The sequence below is a fragment of the Physella acuta genome, unplaced genomic scaffold, assembly GCF_028476545.2.
Source record: "Physella acuta isolate Inbredline_101_S28 unplaced genomic scaffold, ASM2847654v3 ptg001009l, whole genome shotgun sequence".
Classification (NCBI taxonomy): domain Eukaryota; kingdom Metazoa; phylum Mollusca; class Gastropoda; family Physidae; genus Physella; species Physella acuta.
The window spans coordinates 189,963-207,506 of record NW_026732526.1 but is presented as its reverse complement, the minus strand read 5'-3'; the positions used below and the strand labels follow the sequence as shown (position 1 = coordinate 207,506).

The following is a 17,544-nucleotide window of genomic DNA, read 5'->3' as shown; positions in this document are numbered from 1 at the left end:
ATCCCTGTTGTCACAATCCCACTGATCCCTGTTGTCACAATCCCACTGATCCCTGTTGTCACAATCCCACTGATCCCTGCTGTCACTTACTGGTTCTGAAGTGGCCTGGGCCACGCTGGTCAAAGAATTTGCCTCTGTCCAGTTTTCTGAACCAACAAATAAAGGCAATGTTGGGTCCCCGACTGGTATCATAAACTGAAGGAAATACTTTCTTTCAACAACTGGAAATTCAGGCATGATGTCCTTGTGCTACAATTAGTGAACAATTCAAAATTTTAAAATTAAAAACTAAAAAATTTAAAACTAAAATTTTTAAAATTTAAAACTAATAATATTCTTATCTGACACACCAAGGGAGATACCACATCATGATATAGACATGATTTTTAATCTATTTTTAATTACTTAAACTATTTTAAAATAAAATAAACTCTTGTAGAAAAAAGAATTGCACACCACATGAACGCCACACAAAATGTGCATAATAGTGCGGAATATTATTAGTACTTTATAAATTCAATGCGGTTTTTTTCTTCAGAAATCAGAAATAGCGAAAATTACTACTTCCAGAAATTACTCAAAATTTGACAGAAAGCAGAGAATTAGATCTTTAACTCACATGTGAAATTTCATTTATCTATCTGAAATGGTACTCAAGTTATAGGCATTCGAAAAATTGAAAGTAGAAAAAGTTCCACTTCCGGTTATTAGAAATTGCTCAAAAGTTGATACGGATCTAAGATTTTGATATAAAAATACTTATTTATGAAATTTCATCAACCCAGCTGTAACGGTACTCAAGTTATCTTGTTTACAGACACACACAAATAGACGGACAAGATTGCAAAACTTCCGACTCAGGGAGCTGTAAAACGTCGAGATTTACAAAAATCTCGATTTTTTTTTACACGATTACAAGACTTTCTCTATAATTTATAAGGCCTACTTCGTATATACGAGAAAGTAAAAAACATAAAAACTAAAAATTAAAACCAAACAATGAAAAATGTAGCAAAAAAAAGTTCCAATCCACCACATCAACAAACTTTAAAAACAATTTTGATTGTGTTTCAACTCCATGGCCATTCATTCCATGGCCGGTCATTACATAGCAAGTCATTACACAACTATGCATGAAACTTGTCTTACCTTGATCTCATCTGGACAAGGGATGCCCTGAATATGCTTCACCCCAATTTGTATTCTTGCTATTTCCTCTATGTATTCTAACACGAAATAAAAAAGCGAACTTGGAGTTGACAAAAATTGGCAAGCTCAACTAATGGCTCTTGTATGGTGTGGGGTACATACAAACATTTTTACAGACCAAACATACAAACATTTCTAAAGACCAAACATTTCTACAGACCAAACATTTCTACAGACCAAATATACAAACATTTCTACAGACCAAACATTTCTACAGACCAAACATACAAACATTTCTACAGACCAAACATACAAACATTTCTACAGACCAAACATTTCTACAGACCAAACATTTCTACAGACCAAACATACAAACATTTCTACAGACCAAACATTTCTACAGACCAAACATACAAACATTTCTACAGACCAAACATTTCTACAGACCAAACATTTCTACAGACCAAACATACAAACATTTCTACAGACCAAACATACAAACATTTCTACAGACCAAACATACAAACATTTCTACAGACCAAACATTTCTACAGACCAAACATTTCTACAGACCAAACATACAAACATTTCTACAGACCAAACATTTCTACAGACCAAACATACAAACATTTCTACAGACCAAACATTTCTACAGACCAAACATTTCTACAGACCAAACATACAAACATTTCTACAGACCAAACATTTCTACAGACCAAACATACAAACATTTCTACAGACCAAACATACAAACATTTCTACAGACCAAACATTTCTACAGACCAAACATACAAACATTTCTACAGACCAAACATTTCTACAGACCAAACATACAAACATTTCTACAGACCAAACATACAAACATTTCTACAGACCAAACATTTCTACAGACCAAACATACAAACATTTCTACAGACCAAACATTTCTACAGACCAAACATACAAACATTTCTACAGACCAAACATTTCTACAGACCAAACATACAAACATTTCTACAGACCAAACATACAAACATTTCTACAGACCAAACATTTCTACAGACCAAACATACAAACATTTCTACAGACCAAACATTTCTACAGACCAAACATTTCTACAGACCAAACATACAAACATTTCTACAGACCAAACATACAAACATTTCTACAGACCAAACATTTCTACAGACCAAACATACAAACATTTCTACAGACCAAACATTTCTACAGACCAAACATACAAACATTTCTACAGACCAAACATACAAACATTTCTACAGACCAAACATTTCTACAGACCAAACATACAAACATTTCTACAGACCAAACATTTCTACAGACCAAACATACAAACATTTCTACAGACCAAACATACAAACATTTCTACAGACCAAATATTTCTACAGACCAAACATTTCTACAGACCAAACATACAAACATTTCTACAGACCAAACATACAAACATTTCTACAGACCAAACATACAAACATTTCTACAGACCAAACATACAAATATTTCTACAGACCAAACATACAAACATTTCTACAGACCAAACATTTCTACAGACCAAACATACAAACATTTCTACAGACCAAACATTTCTACAGACCAAACATACAAACATTTCTACAGACCAAACATACAAACATTTCTACAGACCAAACATTTCTACAGACCAAACATACAAACATTTCTACAGACCAAACATTTCTACAGACCAAACATACAAACATTTCTACAGACCAAACATTTCTACAGACCAAACATACAAACATTTCTACAGACCAAACATACAAACATTTCTACAGACCAAACATTTCTACAGACCAAACATACAAACATTTCTACAGACCAAACATTTCTACAGACCAAACATTTCTACAGACCAAACATACAAACATTTCTACAGACCAAACATACAAACATTTCTACAGACCAAACATTTCTACAGACCAAACATACAAACATTTCTACAGACCAAACATTTCTACAGACCAAACATACAAACATTTCTACAGACCAAACATACAAACATTTCTACAGACCAAACATTTCTACAGACCAAACATACAAACATTTCTACAGACCAAACATTTCTACAGACCAAACATACAAACATTTCTACAGACCAAACATACAAACATTTCTACAGACCAAATATTTCTACAGACCAAACATTTCTACAGACCAAACATACAAACATTTCTACAGACCAAACATACAAACATTTCTACAGACCAAACATACAAATATTTCTACAGACCAAACATACAAACATTTCTACAGACCAAACATTTCTACAGACCAAACATACAAACATTTCTACAGACCAAACATTTCTACAGACCAAACATACAAACATTTCTACAGACCAAACATACAAACATTTCTACAGACCAAACATACAAATATTTCTACAGACCAAACATACAAACATTTCTACAGACCAAACATTTCTACAGACCAAAAAAATCTACATTGATGAAGTCAATCATAATTTACATAGGCCTATAAGGTGACCCACCAACATACAACTGAGGTGACCCACCAACCTACAACTGTTTACATGTTCAGTGATAAAGTGAAAACAACAAAATTGTTTTTGGCTTTTTAAAATTTAGTTTCCGAAAATACTAATAACACAAATACCAACATAATCTGTATACTTCTAAAATTCAAGTGTTTTTTTTACAAGTTTGTATATTTATTTATTTGTTTGGGTGTTCCGTTTCATGAGAACATATGCACTATGTATAGAACTGTAAAACACAAATTTATTTAAAGACGTTAATTAATTTATTGATATATTCAATAGGCATGAAAAGTCTATGTAATCATACTAAATTTTTTGAAAAATCTTTTTAAAATATAGCAAGAGATAAAATTATAGTTATATTTATAATAATTAAACCATCAATTACACTCATTTCTATATTTCTGTATAGAATATAAGCTGTTGAACGGCTGTTTAGAATAATTTTATCAATTCAAATATTTTCAAAAACCGCCCTCAACCTCTCCTTGAAGTAGGTAGTCCAAACTGAAATTAACTATTGATTGCAGACTCCCGTAGTGAGTATGTCATAAAAGAACTTTTAATTGTTGTAAGCTCTATGACACAAATTTTATAAAAATATCTCAATAAATAAAAAAGTTATGCGATTTTTATAAAAGGAAAATTTGGTAAAAAACTGATTTTCAAAAAGTGCCATTTTTGAGAACCAATATTTTCTAAACTAAATAACATAGAAGTGTAGAAATTGATGAAGTTGCTGCAAAGTTTGTAGTATATATGCCCAATTTTTTTCAGTCATCTAAAATGAGTCTTTCTAAGTTAATAAATAATTGAAAATGACAAGAATGCGTTTTTGGTCATTTTTATTTTCATACCAAAAAAAATCTAATTTTTTTCTTTGCTTTCGACATAGAATACTATTGTGTTGGTAACATTAACAGGAAGAATGTGTTCATTATTTTCAAAAATCACATGAGTTAAAATATTATTTTTAAAAATGCCACAGTTATCTAGTGCAGGAGAAACAGAATCAAAATTTAGTCGAGTTGTAATGTAATGTAATCTAATAAAGACGTGATGCCTACAAGTGATGCAGCAGTTGATGCCACATGCTTTGGTTTCTTTTCAAACCTATCGGGTTGATAACTGCTTTGGGGGAACAGTTTTTAAAACTACAACTCCACATCTTTGTGTTTCCCTCAACATTGATCTTGTGGAGCATCAAGAGTAAGCTATATGTTTTGGGAACTGTGGGGGGGGGGGGGGGGGGGGGGTTGGCCATCTTCCCTTCCCTTGTAAGGAAAGATCTGGATAGGCCATCATAAATGTCCCCAGCTGTGGAATAAACAATTGATTTAGTGATTAATAAAATATAATTAAATTTACTACTAGTACTAGCCTATTGTGTAGGCCTACTATTTGTCCTGACCTATAACTATAACTGGAAACATGTGAAAAACCCTGAAAACACCTTTTTGTTAAAAGTAATTTATACTTGATAGTATATTCTTGGTAGTAGTAGGTCTACCGAATGAAATATTCATTGCTTGTGCCACACTGGTTGAGATATTCAATGATGAAGATGCCACACATCAGAGGCGTAGCTAAGGGAGGGCGGTCGCCCCGGGCGCTGACCCTAGAGGGGCGCCAAAAGGGCTAGAAAAAAATTAAAAGCTCATTTTAAGCTGCATTTTTAAATTAGAAACAGTCAAAGTCAAGAAATTTAACAAATACACGCCTTTGCATACTGCTTCAATTGTTTTCTACCTTAATTGTGTAAATGTAAAACATGCACTAAAAAAACAGTGATCGGCAAGAACCGCTTTCCGGCTCTTCCTAGGGGGGAGGGGCGCTTTTTTGGAGAAAATTTACACTGGATTAGTGAGTTGATAAACTTTAACACTTATAAAAGAAACCATTTGTAAAAAAGCGTATTGTACGATTGTGTAACATTGAAAAAAAAAGAGTTCGAGAGGTTAAAACTCGCTCTACCAAGTTGGTCCAAGATTATACTTGGGGGTGGGTGGGGAAGGCGCTTTATCATGTATATATATATATATATATATATATATATATATATATATATATATATATATATATATATATATATATATATAGGGGGCGCCAAACTGAAAGTGCGCCGCGAGGGCTCACCAGAGGCGTAGCGATCCTTCCCGGCGCCCGGGGGCAAACTTTTCAATTTGCACCCCCCCCCCTCAAACTTTCAATTTGCACCCCCATCAACCTTTCAATTTATTAACACGTTTTTCTTAACTCAGCTTCGAGTTTGTTTGTTTGTTGTTAAAATTGACAACGAAAATTAGCCCACTTCTGATTGCTCTAGAGATCTGAAATTCGGCATGCAGGCTATTTTCGCCTAACAATTTCAGATGCAATCATAAAAACTAGCAATTAGAGACCTAAATTAGCTTAATTAAATTACGCCCCTAGGACCCTAAAATTGAGGACATGATTTCTCAAAAACGCATGTAAATTTATAAAGTACTAATAATATCCCGCACTTTTATACACATTTTATTAGGCGTTCACTTGGTGTGGGACGGAGTGGTCTAGCGGTAGAGAGCTGGACTGCTAACCCGTTAGTCTCGAGTTCGAATCCGGGTTCAAGTCAGTAGACCGTCTCTGAGTCCACCCAACTCTGATGGGTACCTAACTCCTGTTAGGGAAAGTAAAGGCGGCTGGGCATAGTGCTGACCACACTATCTCTTCATATGCCGAGGTCACAGAAACAAGTGAACTCTACTTCACTTGCCCCATAGACCGTCAGGTTTGAAAGAAAAACTTTTCACTTGGTGTGCAATTCTTTTTTTTATTACCACGTTTTTTTTTAATGTTTTACAGTGTAATGCTTAAGGTGGGTGGAAAATCGACAGTTAATCTGTTCGAGGAGGGATGGACGGTGGGCCAACTACCTAAAAGCATTCAAAAACCTTTTGATCCTTTTTATTTTGATAAAAAATCCTCTAAATTTTTATGTAATTAAAAACACTTAGTCAAGTCATACTTAATCAAGTCATTAGATAAAGTAGAAAATAAACTATATAAAAACTTTTTAAAAACCACGTTTTTCATGTGTAGCAACGGACTAAAAAGGAGAAAATAAAATACTTTAAAAAAAACTTTTTAAAAAACCACATTTTTCTTGTGGACTAAAACGTAGAAAATAATTTTTTCTTCCGACCCTAGGGGATCTACCAATGACTGCTCGTAGATTTTGTGCTTCCTCGAGCTGTGCAGAATCTTGTGATGACTGTGTAACGTTGACCTATCTATCAGCCAAATAGAAGGAGAACGTCCCCGGATTCTTTTCTCGGGTCATATGCAAATGCCTTACGGCCTAAGTGGATGAACACTTAACACAACGGCACACTAGGGCTCGAATTTAATGTCTAGGGAAGCTAGTGATACTATTGTAATTAACACTCATCCAATCTACATACGACCTTTTAATCAGCGAACTCAGTTGTGGCAGAACACAAAGATGAACTAGATAAAATATTTAATGTATAAAATATCAAAACACAACTTACAAAATGTAGGAAAAATCACTATCACAGATTTCTACACTGTCTAAAAAATAGCCACAGGCCACACAACTCTGCTGTAGCTTCAGGAATTACTTAGCGACAAGTAATATTAAACTAGAAGACTAAATCAACTTAAGAAAGCAAGGCACACACAGGTCTTAAGTACTCTCACGTTCAAATGGTCAAAGTCTATAGCCGGACAATATGGACGGCTGCCTGATCAAGGTAAAACTGCCTCGTAGACTGCCAGGTCAAGATAAACTGCCTCGTGTTGCGAGTGTGCAGTGCAATTAAAGACTTCTGTGACAGGGGAGGTTATCCTCAACTCATGTCGCCATTGGTTGGGATAATCATCTGATCAGAATCATTCAATCAGATTTTAATGGAAAATTTCTATGTCTCAAACACCTTAATAAGTCAATGGAAAAACCCCAGGTGTTACACCATCATTCCATATAAGGAATTATACAATGTCAAAATAAAAATGACTCGACCTAAGTAGGTCACATCCCCTCCCTTTTTGGAAGTGACAGATAGGTTCCACAAAAACATACATAAGGAACCAATCTGGCAATGAAATAACAAAAATGTTTTACAAATGTAGGCAATCAAAATCATAATACCAGATGAAAATATCCCTGAACATAAAAGGGAAGTAACTCCAACTTTTACAATTGGTGAAAGGGGAGTAACCCTTCAAAAAGTAATTATACATCAAAATCCCTCAAAAAAGGGTATTACAATATTTCCATGTGGATATTAAAAGTGGTAAACCCGCCAGGGTAAGACCTTTATTTCAATGACTAGCTACAATCTCAATTGAGTCATATGAGACATATTATTATAAAAGATTACATATAATCAAAACCCACCTTTAATTAAGGTTCACCTGCAAATAAACAAAATATTCAACAGGATTGGAATTTTGAAAAAAATTCAAAACTCACACCACTCATTTTCATATGAGTGACACTCAAACAAAACCTGTTTATGGTCCTAATGAACCACAAAGCATGTCACATGATCAATGTGTGTAACAAGATTTTACATCCTTGACAAACAATCAGCCACAACATTATCACTACCCTTAATGTGTGAAATTTCCAGATTAAAATTTTGGAAATATAAGCACCATCTCAATATTCTTTGATTTGTCTGTCCTAACTTAGAGGTAATGGGTAGGAATCAGCTTTGGTGAGCGCATTCACCTTCCTAAAGTCGGTCACAAACCTGAAAGATCCACCGTCTTTCGGGACTAGGAGACATGGGGAACTCCAGTTGCTGAAACTGGGCTCAATGATATCATTCTTGAGCATATAATCAATTTCATCTTTTATCAGAGCAGCTTTTTCCGGGTTAACTCTATAGGGGTGTTGTTTAATGGGTTTTGCGTCACCAACGTCTACATCATGAGGTGGAACCTTCGCTTCTTTGGGGACATCCCCAAAAATAGAGGGAAATGTCTCAAATAACTGAGACAATCTATGGCTTTCCTCTGTGGACAAATGCATAAGGTGGACATTCAAATTATCTAAAAAGGAAGAATTTACCAATTTTGGGGGTTTCAATTTATCATGTATCACATCATCAGAAACATTTGAACATACAGGTAAAGTAATTTTAGCTGTGGATTGAAAATTGTTACAATTATCATAATATTTTTTCAGTGAGTTAACATGATACACTGTCTGTTTCCTTCTTCTGTCGGGCGTATTGACAACATAGTTCAAATCACTTAATTTTGAATGCACAGTAAAGGGTCCACAATATCTCAAGGATAACGCATTGTTCAGATTAGGCACTAACACAAGAACTTTGTCGCCTGGATTGAATGTTCGTTTACAAGAACTCTTATCATACAGTCCTTTCATTCTCACTTGGGCCTTTCTTAAGTTCTTGTGAGCCATTTCGCACACGGCTTTCAGTCGAACGTGAAAATCGTCGAAGTTTTCCACAGGATGATCGCTGGTACCTGTCCACCGTTCATGTATCAGCTTCAGGGGGCCACGGACAGAATGTCCAAACACAAGTTGAAAAGGCGAGTAGCCTAAAGAGTCCTGGACACAGTCCCTCGCGGCGAAAATGATCCAAGGAACAGACTCATCCCATTGGGTGTTACTGTTAGCGAATGTCCTTAGCATGGTTTTGAGGGTTTGGTGGAACCTCTCAAGTACGCCTTGAGACTGAGGGTGGTAGGCTGAGCTGGTGATGTGGGTAACGCCTAGCTTGGCTAGTGCTTCCTGAAAATGGTGACTGGTGAAGTTGCTGCCTTGATCTGTTTGCACGATTCTAGGTAATCCAAAGGTAGTGAAGAACCGGGTCATGGCTCTGACTACAGTCTTTGCCTTAATGTTCCGTAAGGGAATCGCCTCGGGAAAACGGGTACTTGAACACATAAAGGTAAGTAGGTACTCGTTGCCCGCCTTGGTTTTAGGCAGGGGACCTACACAGTCCATGACGATTTTAGAAAAAGGTTCTTCTAATACAGGAATCGGACTCAAAGGGGCCTTAGGAATTGTCTGGTTTGGCTTTCCGGCCAACTGACAGTTCGTGCAACTTCTACAGTAACGCGACACATCTTTTCTCATTTTGGGCCAAAAGAACAGTTCTTTGATCTTCGCCGTCGTTTTAGTGACACCTGGGTGCGCTGACATTGGATGGTCATGTGCCAGCTTAAGTATTTCATGCCGATAAGGTGGAGGGATCCACAGCTGGTTTTTACCCAACCATGGTTCGGCCGGTGAGGCAATCACTGGTATAGCGCGACGAAAGAAGAGGCCGTTCTCGGAGAAATATTCTCCATCGTCAGATGATAGAGATTTTTCGACCGTTGCTTTGAGTTCCGCGTCGACTCAAGTTATCTTGTTTACAGACACACACAAATAGACGGACAAGATTGCAAAACTTCCGACTCAGGGAGCTGTAAAACGTCGAGATTTACAAAAATCTCGATTTTTTTTTACACGATTACAAGACTTTCTCTATAATTTATAAGGCCTACTTCGTATATACGAGAAAGTAAAAAACATAAAAACTAAAAATTAAAACCAAACAATGAAAAATGTAGCAAAAAAAAGTTCCAATCCACCACATCAACAAACTTTAAAAACAATTTTGATTGTGTTTCAACTCCATGGCCATTCATTCCATGGCCGGTCATTACATAGCAAGTCATTACACAACTATGCATGAAACTTGTCTTACCTTGATCTCATCTGGACAAGGGATGCCCTGAATATGCTTCACCCCAATTTGTATTCTATAAGCACCATCTCAATATTCTTTGATTTGTCTGTCCTAACTTAGAGGTAATGGGTAGGAATCAGCTTTGGTGAGCGCATTCACCTTCCTAAAGTCGGTCACAAACCTGAAAGATCCACCGTCTTTCGGGACTAGGAGACATGGGGAACTCCAGTTGCTGAAACTGGGCTCAATGATATCATTCTTGAGCATATAATCAATTTCATCTTTTATCAGAGCAGCTTTTTCCGGGTTAACTCTATAGGGGTGTTGTTTAATGGGTTTTGCGTCACCAACGTCTACATCATGAGGTGGAACCTTCGCTTCTTTGGGGACATCCCCAAAAATAGAGGGAAATGTCTCAAATAACTGAGACAATCTATGGCTTTCCTCTGTGGACAAATGCATAAGGTGGACATTCAAATTATCTAAAAAGGAAGAATTTACCAATTTTGGGGGTTTCAATTTATCATGTATCACATCATCAGAAACATTTGAACATACAGGTAAAGTAATTTTAGCTGTGGATTGAAAATTGTTACAATTATCATAATATTTTTTCAGTGAGTTAACATGATACACTGTCTGTTTCCTTCTTCTGTCGGGCGTATTGACAACATAGTTCAAATCACTTAATTTTGAATGCACAGTAAAGGGTCCACAATATCTCAAGGATAACGCATTGTTCAGATTAGGCACTAACACAAGAACTTTGTCGCCTGGATTGAATGTTCGTTTACAAGAACTCTTATCATACAGTCCTTTCATTCTCACTTGGGCCTTTCTTAAGTTCTTGTGAGCCATTTCGCACACGGCTTTCAGTCGAACGTGAAAATCGTCGAAGTTTTCCACAGGATGATCGCTGGTACCTGTCCACCGTTCATGTATCAGCTTCAGGGGGCCACGGACAGAATGTCCAAACACAAGTTGAAAAGGCGAGTAGCCTAAAGAGTCCTGGACACAGTCCCTCGCGGCGAAAATGATCCAAGGAACAGACTCATCCCATTGGGTGTTACTGTTAGCGAATGTCCTTAGCATGGTTTTGAGGGTTTGGTGGAACCTCTCAAGTACGCCTTGAGACTGAGGGTGGTAGGCTGAGCTGGTGATGTGGGTAACGCCTAGCTTGGCTAGTGCTTCCTGAAAATGGTGACTGGTGAAGTTGCTGCCTTGATCTGTTTGCACGATTCTAGGTAATCCAAAGGTAGTGAAGAACCGGGTCATGGCTCTGACTACAGTCTTTGCCTTAATGTTCCGTAAGGGAATCGCCTCGGGAAAACGGGTACTTGAACACATAAAGGTAAGTAGGTACTCGTTGCCCGCCTTGGTTTTAGGCAGGGGACCTACACAGTCCATGACGATTTTAGAAAAAGGTTCTTCTAATACAGGAATCGGACTCAAAGGGGCCTTAGGAATTGTCTGGTTTGGCTTTCCGGCCAACTAACAGTTCGTGCAACTTCTACAGTAACGCGACACATCTTTTCTCATTTTGGGCCAAAAGAACAGTTCTTTGATCTTCGCCGTCGTTTTAGTGACACCTGGGTGCGCTGACATTGGATGGTCATGTGCCAGCTTAAGTATTTCATGCCGATAAGGTGGAGGGATCCACAGCTGGTTTTTACCCAACCATGGTTCGGCCGGTGAGGCAATCACTGGTATAGCGCGACGAAAGAAGAGGCCGTTCTCGGAGAAATATTCTCCATCGTCAGATGATAGAGATTTTTCGACCGTTGCTTTGAGTTCCGCGTCGACTTGCTGAGCTTTAATGATGTCTTCCTGAGATATCCTCAGGGGTAAGCCCAGGCTTACTTGACCAAACTCTAATTCCAACCTCCTCTTATCTAAAGCAATTTTAGCCTCTATCTCCTGTTTCTCTAAAGCAACTTTCTCCTTCTCTAGAGCAATTCTAGCTTCTAATTCTACCTTCTCTAGAGTTTTCTCCTCGCGGAGTAACACATCCGCCAACAAACTTTCATCAAATACTCCTTCATTAATGAAATGAACAACAATTTTATCTCTCAACACCTCTGACTTCTGCGTAACAGAATAATCCAATTTCAATTCCTTAACAACACTAACCAAAACTTTTCTACTCAACTACATCTTCAACAGTGGGATTAGCCAAAAAAGACTCCATAACACTAACTTGAAAATCACAACAAGCCTAGATTCTTTAAATTAATACACAGCGTTGGGCCGTGTACTTGACCTCTAAATGTAGGACGTGACACGTCTGCTTATTTGACCTAGATACTCTAGCCTGAGCGCGCGTTGTAAGAACACTGCGCTACTGGATATAAAAACAACTAAATCCAACTAACCTTAGTATTCAACTGATATAACCAACAACTGGAACGACAGATTAAATCCCGGACGAGCCCCCACTTTGTAACGTTGACCTATCTATCAGCCAAATAGAAGGAGAACGTCCCCGGATTCTTTTCTCGGGTCATATGCAAATGCCTTACGGCCTAAGTGGATGAACACTTAACACAACGGCACACTAGGGCTCGAATTTAATGTCTAGGGAAGCTAGTGATACTATTGTAATTAACACTCATCCAATCTACATACGACCTTTTAATCAGCGAACTCAGTTGTGGCAGAACACAAAGATGAACTAGATAAAATATTTAATGTATAAAATATCAAAACACAACTTACAAAATGTAGGAAAAATCACTATCACAGATTTCTACACTGTCTAAAAAAATAGCCACAGGCCACACAACTCTGCTGTAGCTTCAGGAATTACTTAGCGACAAGTAATATTAAACTAGAAGACTAAATCAACTTAAGAAAGCAAGGCACACACAGGTCTTAAGTACTCTCACGTTCAAATGGTCAAAGTCTATAGCCGGACAATATGGACGGCTGCCTGATCAAGGTAAAACTGCCTCGTAGACTGCCAGGTCAAGATAAACTGCCTCGTGTTGCGAGTGTGCAGTGCAATTAAAGACTTCTGTGACAGGGGAGGTTATCCTCAACTCATGTCGCCATTGGTTGGGATAATCATCTGATCAGAATCATTCAATCAGATTTTAATGGAAAATTTCTATGTCTCAAACACCTTAATAAGTCAATGGAAAAACCCCAGGTGTTACACCATCATTCCATATAAGGAATTATACAATGTCAAAATAAAAATGACTCGACCTAAGTAGGTCACAACTGTTCATACATTTGATGACAAAAAACGTGGGTCGGGCAGATTTATGATTAAAGCGAAAAGCACACAACACACGAATTTTGGAAATTTAATGGTGAACGTACCCCCCCCCCTCCCGAAGAAAGTTTACCGCCCCCCCCCCCCCCCCCCGAAAATTTCAAGTGCCCCCCCCCCCCCCCCCCCCCCGGAGAAGAAAGTCTGGAAAAAACACTGAACTTTAGTAATACGACCCTATCATTAATCCCGTTCGATAGATTTTAAAGAATTAGTAAACACTAGCATCTAATAGTTAAGTGCATCCATATTTATAAGTCCCTAGAATGTCCTGAATTAAATAGCTTCACCTCTAAACACACCATGTGAACAAGCGTAGTTCACACGCTAAAACCGTGGACTAGTATCGTTCAAATTTACATTAATAACGTGTACTAATTAAACCAAACTGACATTCAAACTTAAAATTCATTTATTAAAATGGAAATGAAACTTTAAAAATGGTACTTACATCTTTTTTGAAGGCTCTAGCAAGGGTAAAATCCGTTTAGCATCATCGGTCGTCAACCTTTAAAAACTACTCACTCGGGGCTGAAAGTTGACTCGAGGGTTATATGTTTATTGAGGGCACGGCTTCGCGACCGTAAATCAGAAATACTTGAATTTACAACATAAAGTAGTTATAAAAGTGAACTTTACATCGGTGTAAAAATTGAAACAGAATTAGTTTGTTTTCGTGTATATAATATATCGTCATTTAAAGTTTAAAAAATGATTTTTCAAAACGAAATAAACAAGTTATTTTTTCAATTTTATACATCAAACGATAGGTTAGAATTCGCTCTTTAAAATGACATTAAGATTATGCTTCTACAATGCTTCGTCGCGAAGCCGCGACCAAATGCAACAGTGTGGGGTCGATCGGTACACGCAAAACTGTGAAATTTGTTGACGTAACTGATACTTTTCAAACAAATATAAAACACATTCAAACATGGGTTACATATAGATCTAGATCTATAAAAATGACTTTTAATTTTTATTTTTATAGCACAACTAGAAAACGCACTTTTTCGCCAGTTTGAACTACCTACTTGAAGTCAACCGGAAAAGCCAGGGAGAGTAAAACAAAAAAAAAAGAACTATTGTTTTCCATGATAAAAATACACAATGGCAATCTACGGTGTATTGCATAGTATTGTATTTATATTAAATATTATATATTCCATAATCACAACAACACCAAGACTCTAATAATCCAAATGAAAAATAAAAGTGTTTGCTAAATTGCTATTATATTACTAGTAATTATTTCTTTGACTATTTCTAACCATAATGAAACCGGAAGTAATTTTGTACTTATTACACAATTTTATAAATTATTCAATTTTTGTTAAAAAATATGCTTTCTGGCAACAAAAATTTGGAACCATTTGGAACCAGCTTTTCAAATCTCCCTTTAGTCATAAAAGTTCAGAACAAAGACTTTATTTTTTAGTGACCTCTCTTGATTTATTTAGTTATTTTCACAACAAAAATGCTGGCTTCTATGCAACACCATGTTATGTTGCCCATTCAAAAGAGTAAAGGTTTAAACAAGTAAATTTTCTGTCGAATATAGCTGTAATGATATGTCTGCTATTTTTTTTAGGTTCCAACACTATTATCAATTTCAATAGGATACGCTGGGCAGTTCTTATAATAAATCAAATTTGAGTATGCATAAACAATAAATTTATCTAGATATTCTAGATCTACTGATAGGCCAAACCAAAATTAATTAGATTCTAGCTTTTTAATTTAGCTTCACAGATCAGCTAATTCGAGAATACAAGAAATCTATCTAGAGCTACGGATAAACTAGACTTAAGTCGTACGAAGACTGTAGATCTCGATCTATCTAGATCAATTATGAGTTTCTGTAGTTAAATATTTCCTTAATTATTTTATATAAATCTTTGTTTGTTTAGAATGGAATTGGCTAAATTAGGATATAATTTAATATACAATAATATTTGCGTAATTTAACTTTAATATATGATGTAAGTAAATTAACCCAATAATTTTGCGCTTAACTGTATGTGCCAAGCTGGCAGAGATGATAGTGTAATAGGTGCCATACGTGTGGTACAGGTTCATGTCAATGTTAAACTTTTGTATGATTTTTGATAGTAGGGAGGAGAGGGGAGGGGAAAGATAAAAATCATCAAATAAACATTACGTCCTTTGTGGATAACCTCCTGAAACCTACAGCTATCCAAGGATAACGGGTAGTCTAGTAGCATACAAACCTTCACCAGCACAAAAAGGAATGAATGAAATTGTGTGCCCACCTTTCATTTTCTTGAGTCCTTTAAGTTGAAGCCTTTCATCTACAGAAATGTGTGTGTCATCCAGCACACTAAGGCTGGACATAAAATCAATTGTAAAGCCTCTATAGGCAGGCACAAACTGAAAGGTCAAGGTCAGACATTTTAGACAAGTATTGCACTCTGGGTTTATAAGCTTTTATTAAATGATCAAACTATGTACATGGATGTGTACACTTCAAGGGTTTCCCACCCCATCTATCTTACACTTCAAGGGTTGCCCACCCCATCTTACACTTAAAGGGTTGCCCACCCCATCTATCTTACACTTCAAGGGTTGCCCACCCCATCTATCTTACACTTAAAGGGTTGCCCACCCCATCTATCTTACACTTCAAGGGTTGCCCACCCCATAAATCTTACACTTAAAGGGTTGCCCACCCCATCTATCTTACACTTCAAGGGTTGCCCACCCCATCTATCTTACACTTAAAGGGTTGCCCACCCCATCTATCTTACACTTAAAGGGTTGCCCACCCCATCTATCTTACACTTCAAGGGTTGCCCACCCCATCTATCTTACACTTCAAGGGTTGCCCACCCCATCTATCTTACACTTCAAGGGTTGCCCACCCCATAAATCTTACACTTAAAGGGTTGCCCACCCCATAAATCTTACACTTAAAGGGTTGCCCACCCCATCTATCTTACACTTCAAGGGTTGCCCACCCCATAAATCTTACACTTAAAGGGTTGCCCACCCCATCTATCTTACACTTCAAGGGTTGCCCACCCCATCTATCTTACACTTCAAGGGTTGCCCACCCCATAAATCTTACACTTAAAAGGTTGCCCACCCCATCTATCTTACACTTAAAGGGTTGCCCACCCCATCTATCTTACACTTCAAGGGTTGCCCACCCCATAAATCTTACACTTAAAAGGTTGCCCACCCCATCTATCTTACACTTAAAGGGTTGCCCACCCCATCTATCTTACACTTAAAGGGTTGCCCTCCCCATCTATCTTACACTTAAAGGGTTGCCCACCCCATCTATCTTACACTTAAAGGGTTGCCCTCCCCATCTATCTTACACTTAAAGGGTTGCCCACCCCATCTATCTTACACTTAAAGGGTTGCCCTCCCCATAAATCTTACACTTAAAGGGTTGCCCACCCCATCTTACACTTAAAGGGTTGCCCACCCCATCTATCTTACACTTCTAGGGTTGCCCACCCCATCTATCTTACACTTAAAGGGTTGCCCTCCCCATAAATCTTACACTTAAAGGGTTGCCCACCCCATCTTACACTTCAAGGGTTGCCCACCCCATCTATCTTACACTTCAAGGGTTGCCCACCCCATCTATCTTACACTTCTAGGGTTGCCCACCCCATCTATCTTACACTTAAAGGGTTGCCCACCCCATCTATCTTACACTTAAAGGGTTGCCCACTAGAAGGAGAGTCTTGAGTCGAGGCAGTTGGGCCAAGTTTGTGATGGTCTCCTCAAACCCCAGCAGGTTGTTGTTACTTAGGTCCAGGCTCACAAGCTGAGGCCTAGAGGGGATTAGAGGATTACAAGATTAGAGGATTACAAGATTAGAGGATTACAAGATTAGAGGATTACAAGATTAGAGGATT

At 37.4% G+C, this 17,544-nt stretch overlaps 1 protein-coding gene across 3 annotated transcripts in view; it reads right to left on the bottom strand.

The window, feature by feature from the left end:
• Positions 1–17,544, bottom strand: part of LOC131954536 (leucine-rich repeat-containing protein 43) — a 44,381-nt gene that overhangs the window by 6,701 nt on the left and 20,136 nt on the right. For all 3 annotated transcript variants that reach the window (XM_059318296.1, XM_059318295.1, XM_059318297.1), the window contains exons 7-10: positions 17,340–17,460; positions 15,925–16,042; positions 1,150–1,226; positions 91–249 (exon numbers count right to left, since the gene is read on the bottom strand). In XM_059318296.1, coding sequence (XP_059174279.1) covers positions 91–249; positions 1,150–1,226; positions 15,925–16,042; positions 17,340–17,460 — 475 coding nt within the window. The remainder of the gene's footprint in view (positions 1–90; positions 250–1,149; positions 1,227–15,924; positions 16,043–17,339; positions 17,461–17,544) is intronic.